Genomic DNA, 6000 nt, shown 5'->3' on the forward strand with positions numbered 1-6000 from the left:
TTTTCAGTGTCATGAGGAATTCCAAATTCAAATATTAAAAATGTTCCTACTCTGAAAAGAAGTCAGAGAAAATGTAGTTTAAAATATGGGGAAAGGGGCTGATGTGGGGCATGACTTAGTCTGAGATCCACTCCTTCATATATTTAATACAAACTTACAAGTGCTAGGTGTGTGTCAGATTCTGGAGGGTATAAACATAAAACACATTTTGACAACAAGAAGTTTATTTTGCAGTTACTCTATCATCTCTCTGAACATGTTGCCACACGTAACAAAATCGGCAACTAAGCAAAGTCCAAGAACAAGAGCTGGGGGCTTAGACTCTACTGATAACTAGTTGTGTGAGCATTGATAGGACCTATTTTGTCTGTCCTCAGTTTCCCCTTTAGTCAAGAGGTTGGTTTTACCTAATATTTACCAGATCAATTTGATCTTCTCTGCCTAACGTTAAAAAGGGATGGGCAATGTAAGTTTTGCCAAGTTCATATATTGGCTTCCTTTCAGCCCTCAGAGAAACCCTAGAACTCTAGGACTCTAAGAAAGATATAGTTTAGAGCAACTCATAAGGCTACTTTTAGCAATATTGCAATGTCTACAAGATTAGTTTACCTGCTCCCACCTAAAATTTCTTTTCTCTCTTCTAATTGTAATCAGACCCTGCCGTGGGTCTCCATGCCTTCCACCAGCTTGCCCAGATCCTTACTATAGAACAGTCTCATTGGCTGGGCACGGTGGCTCACACCTGTAATCCTAGCACTTTGGGAAGCTGGAGGCAGGAGGATTGCTTGAGGCCAGGAGTCCAAGACAAGCCTGAGCAACATAGCAAGATTCTATCTCTACAAAAAAAATAGAAAAAGTAGCTGGGCATGGTGATGCTGACTGTAGTCCTAGCTAATCAGGAGGCTGAAATAGGGGATCATGTGAGCCCAGGAGTTTCAGGTTGCAGCAATCTATGATGATGCCATTGTATTCCACTCTAGGCAATACAGGGAAACTCTGTCTCAAAAGAAAACAAACAAACAAATAAACGAACAACAGTCTCATTAATCCTGATGTGTTAATGACTGGCAAGAGAAGAGGCTATAATTCCTCTTTACATGTTCTGAAGGCTAGAAATCTTCAATTAAAAACAAGAATGCCAGATAGCAGCAGCAAGTAAAGATAGAAGATTGAAATCTGGGAAAAGCTAACTTTTTCTTAGATGTGCTGAAATTTCATCACAATGTCAGTTTCAAATACTTATAATCATTAATGTCTTTATCTCAATCCTTCCTCTAGTACAATGTAGTTAAAGCCCAGGGAAACACAATGGTGGCTCTAAAGTGAAGAGCCACCTCATTCACCATGAAAGACACCTAGTAGTTTTAGGGATAATAGACCCAGGATTTACCAGGCTTCCTAACGGTGTCTTTGTACATGAGTTGGAACTGACCTGGTATAAAATTACTCAGCTATATCATGAATTTCCAAGACATATCTTCGGTGTCACATATGCAGAAAGAACAGCCTATGCCTCATGGACACATGTAGATTTGACAGTCCAGAGCTGTATCTTTCTGTTTCTTTCTTTATACTGAACGGTGTAAATCACATATGCTGTGTGAAATTAAAAAAATAGGACTTTCCTATCCCATTAACTAAAATATTAATATATGTTATAATTGAAAAAGCAGTTGCCTTAGAATTAGGAAGATCTTTGAATTCCATTTCTAAATTTCTAGTCAGTGACCTTGTTGCTGAAGGATTATCTTTTGTTCTTGTTTCTTGTATTCACTCAAAAAACAAAGCACTCCAAATCTCATTAAGGTTTTACAGCAATCATCAGAGATAGGCATTGTCCTCATTTTAAAAAGGATAAAAGTAAATCTCAGATACCTCAACAGATTTATCAAAGTTAAGAAAAGAAGTTTACCTGCTCCCAGAATGAAAAATGGATCCAAGGCTACACTTTCCACTAATTGCTGGAAAATATTCATGTCTTGGACTACTGAGGAAGGATTCCTCACATAGGTTCTGCTGTTTGCTAGCTATGTGATTTTGGGCAATTTATTTATCCCTCTAAGCCTTGATTTCTTCATCTACCAATAGGAATAATAATGCTCACCTTTTAGCATTTTTCAAAGGGTATGCTGCAATCTCTATAAAGTGTCACATAAAAATGCTTAATAAACATTAATTCCTTCTATTTTCCTTCAGTTATATCTTAAGTATATATAATTATGCCATCAATGTGATATAATAAAGTAAGGGAACTAAATGTTTTATTTTCCATGTAGTTGTTAGTAGCAGTATTGAGATAAACTTAAAATGACAAGATAAAAAGAGGTAAAAGTTGGATTATCTTGGTCTTAGTCCCAGTTCCACCAATTATTTGTCTTAAATAAATCCCTTAATGTCTCTGAACTTCAATCTCTTCATCAATAAATGGAGGACTATTTTTATACCTTATCTGTCCTACTAGTTTGCCCAAATAAGAGACAAATAAACTCTTTATGTTTGAAAATGCCTGACTTTTCTTTCATATATCAAAAAACTTTTTCAGTAATAAAATCAAACAGTGGTAAACATGTCAATCATGTTCTCTATAACAGGCTACATAATCATATGAATTTGTTTCCTTAAATCAACAAAGAGTTGAGAACCACTGTACTAGGGGCTCTGAAGGCAAAAACTGATGCAGAAATGGTTAAGAGCAGAAATGTCAGAGTGAGATAAAATTGAGATTGAATTCTGCTTCCTCTACTGTCCAGCTTTATGACATCAGGTGAGAATTTTCTAAACAATCTGTGCTTAAAACCTGGTGGACAATATAAGATATATATACCTGACCACATGGAGTTTACACCTGTAGGGAGATAAGAGAAATGCAAGTACTCTGTATCATATGAAAAAAATAACAAGTGCCAAAAAAAGAAAAAAATAAACAAAGAATTGCAAAGTGCTTTGGTAATTCATAAAAAGACAGCACATCCTCTTGGGAGACAAGGGTAGGCTTTATGGATAAGGGTTGCATTTGAGTTGTCTTTAAATCACGGACCAGAAGTTAAAGAAAGAAGAAAATGAGGTAGGGAATACCAGAGGAAGAAAACAGTAAATATAGGGAAAGAGGCTGGAAACAATGGGGCATGTCCATGGGCCATTTGGGCTGAGTACCCAGTGGGAGGGTTTAGTGATGAAAGTGACATACATGATGAGAATTGGGAAAGAAGTTTGGGAAACTTCTATAAAGGACTAGATTCATGGCTATCTTTAGTCTGGTGATTTGATTAGATTCATTAATCAAGATTTCTACAAAATTATGTTATGAAGCACCCTTTGAAAGAGCCATATTTGTCTATGACTATGGTGAGCTAAATCTTTGCAAGGCCAAGTGTGCTAGAGAAGTCACTATAACATGAATAGGTAGAAGGAAAGAGGCAAAATAGGACATGGCACCCAGGAAGCATTTCAGATTTCAGGTTATGTTAAAAGAGTGATATCAATGAGTCATAATTAGTATTACCATGAAACTATTGATAATTCCCCTTCAACATTTTATAATCCTCATATTTTATAATTGTGGTAGTAAATAATGTCTTCAGGTTTCAAGGGGAAAGATATACATTAGGAAAAATGATAAGATGGTGTATGATAGTAGTGGTTATTATATCCTCTATACCAACAGTCATGATATTAAAACCTTTCATCATTCTTAAACAAGCCGTGCTCAAAAAATGAAAATTAAAAAGCCATTTCAGAATAAATTTTGCCAAGTTTATAGTAAACCTATTGTCAGAGATAATAGATATGATGATGATGTTGATAGACACATAGATAGATACTTAAAAGATTATATCGTCCAACAACCATCTCATTTTTAAAAGAAGGCCCATAGAAAAGAAATGACTTTCAACATCTATAGCTAAATTAGAAGCTTGAAATTACAATTTTCTTCTTCCCATTCTAAATATAGTTTCATTATATTCACATCTAATGGATGCAGTGTGCACCGTCTGGGGGATGGGCATGCTTATAGCTGTGACTCGGGCAGGGCAAAAGCAATATATGTATCCTAAACATTTGTACCCCCATAATATTATGAAGTAAAAAAAAAGAAAATAGCTTATAGAATAAAGATAGAAGGAAAGAAAAATAAATAAAAAATAAATATAGGCAGAACTATCTTTTATCTACTGATATAATTTCAAACAATTAATTTCAGATAGCCTGTAATTTTATTTATTTTTTTATTTTTGTTAGTCTGTGATTTTAAAGAAATAAGTTTTTTTTTCAGTGAGTAACAAAATAGCCATTTTATTAATCGATCAACACTTAAGTGCACATATAGTAATAACATTCATCGGGTGTCAGTCAGATGGGAGGCGGAGGAGGAGAATCGTACTTACACACCGAATGGGTGCAGTGTACAATATCTGGGGGATGGACACGCTTGAAGCTCTGACTCAGGTGGGGCAAGGGCAATATATGCAACCTAAACTTTTGTACCCTTGAAATATGCTGAAATAAAAAATAAATAGTAGCCATTCAATGATGGGAATTGTTTTAACACATTAAACCTCTGCTTGTGACCTGAAGGAAATAATTTTTTCTGTTGAGTTTGCCCCTGGATTTATGTGTCTTTTATGAGTGGCAGGACAGATATTGACTGCCCAAGCTATTTTTTTACTCTCCAACTTCATATTTAGAAGGTAATTAAGAATGAAGTTTAGTGTCCCATTAACAGCTCTCATGTCCTCTGTTTTGCAATAGCTCTTCTTAAAGCTCCTTTCACATCCTGGTTCCTTAGGCTGTAAATCAAGGGGTTGAGCATGGGTGTGACCACTGTGTAGAACACTGCAATGATCTTGCCTCCAGCCCGGGAGGACTTTGACTGGGGTCTCATGTACATGAAGATGGCAGTCCCATAAAATAAGGCCACCACTGTCAAGTGGGAGGCACAGGTGGATAGTGCCTTGTACCTGCCAGAGGCTGACCGCATCCTGAGAACAGACTGAAGGATCCAGGCATACGAAACGACAATGAGTAGGAAAGGGATGAAGACGATGATGATGCTGAAGATAAAAACAACGAGTTCAGTGAGTGAGGTATCTGTGCAAGCCAGCCTCAGGACAGAAGGTACCTCACAGAAAAAGTGATTCAGGGTATTGGGCCCACAGTAGGGCAAACTCAAGGTGAGGGCATTGATAACCATGGAACTCAGGAAACTACTGGACCAAGAAATGACTGCCAGTTGGACACAGGTGGTACGATCCATAATGACAGTATAATGAAGAGGATGGCAAATGGCTACATACCTATCATAAGCCATAACACCGAGGAGAACACACTCGATCATTCCAAAGGAGAGGGAGAAGTACATCTGAGTAGCACAGCCAGAGAATGGGATGCTATTCTTTTTCCCCACCATGTTGGACAGCATTTGTGGGACATTGGTGGATGTGTAGCAGATGTCCAGGAAGGATAAATTGGTGAGGAAGAAGTACATGGGGGTTTGGAGATGAGGTTCTATCTGGATAATAGTAATGATGATAATATTCCCAGATACTGTTAATAAATAAAAGAACAAGAACATAACAAAAAGAATAAGCTGCATCTTTGGCTGAGATGAGAGACCCAGGAACACAAATTCAGTCACAGTGAAGTTTGTTTTCATGGAATCCATTTCTTCAGGTCACCTTCCTCTCGTACAACTATTCACTCACTTGAAGGCAAAATCAAATGCCCTATTATGTCAGAGTTTTGGAAACCCAAGACATAAGAAAATACAGAGAAATCTTGGTCTGAAATTGTGTCTTGAGTAGCTGATCTACACTATAAATGGTAATTTTTTCTTTGGCTTTTTGAGGCAATATTCTCATGAGATAAGAGTATTAAATTCAAATACTGACCAGAGTTAAACAGATATTCTTGCTTTTTCTAAAAGGGAATGCTCCTTTGCCCATTCATTATCATTCCAAACCCTATTCATTCTTCAAAGCCTTACTCATATCTCACCTGCTT

General features: G+C 36.9%; 1 protein-coding gene across 1 annotated transcript; it reads right to left on the reverse strand.

Annotated features, from left to right (window-relative positions):
- Window positions 1–4726: 4726 nt before the first annotated feature.
- LOC138384494 (olfactory receptor 2G3-like) lies at window positions 4727–5662 on the reverse strand. Its single transcript, XM_069470000.1, has one exon. The coding sequence runs from the start codon at window positions 5660–5662 to the stop codon at window positions 4727–4729; it is 936 nt and encodes a 311-aa protein (XP_069326101.1).
- Window positions 5663–6000: the final 338 nt, after the last annotated feature.

This window comes from Eulemur rufifrons, chromosome 6 (assembly GCF_041146395.1).
Source record: "Eulemur rufifrons isolate Redbay chromosome 6, OSU_ERuf_1, whole genome shotgun sequence".
NCBI classification, from domain to species: Eukaryota; Metazoa; Chordata; class Mammalia; order Primates; family Lemuridae; genus Eulemur; species Eulemur rufifrons.

Excerpts from the sequence above, each read along its gene's own strand:
- LOC138384494 (XM_069470000.1), bottom strand. The coding sequence starts at position 5,662 with ATGGATTCCATGAAAACAAACTTCACTGTGACTGAATTTGTGTTCCTG.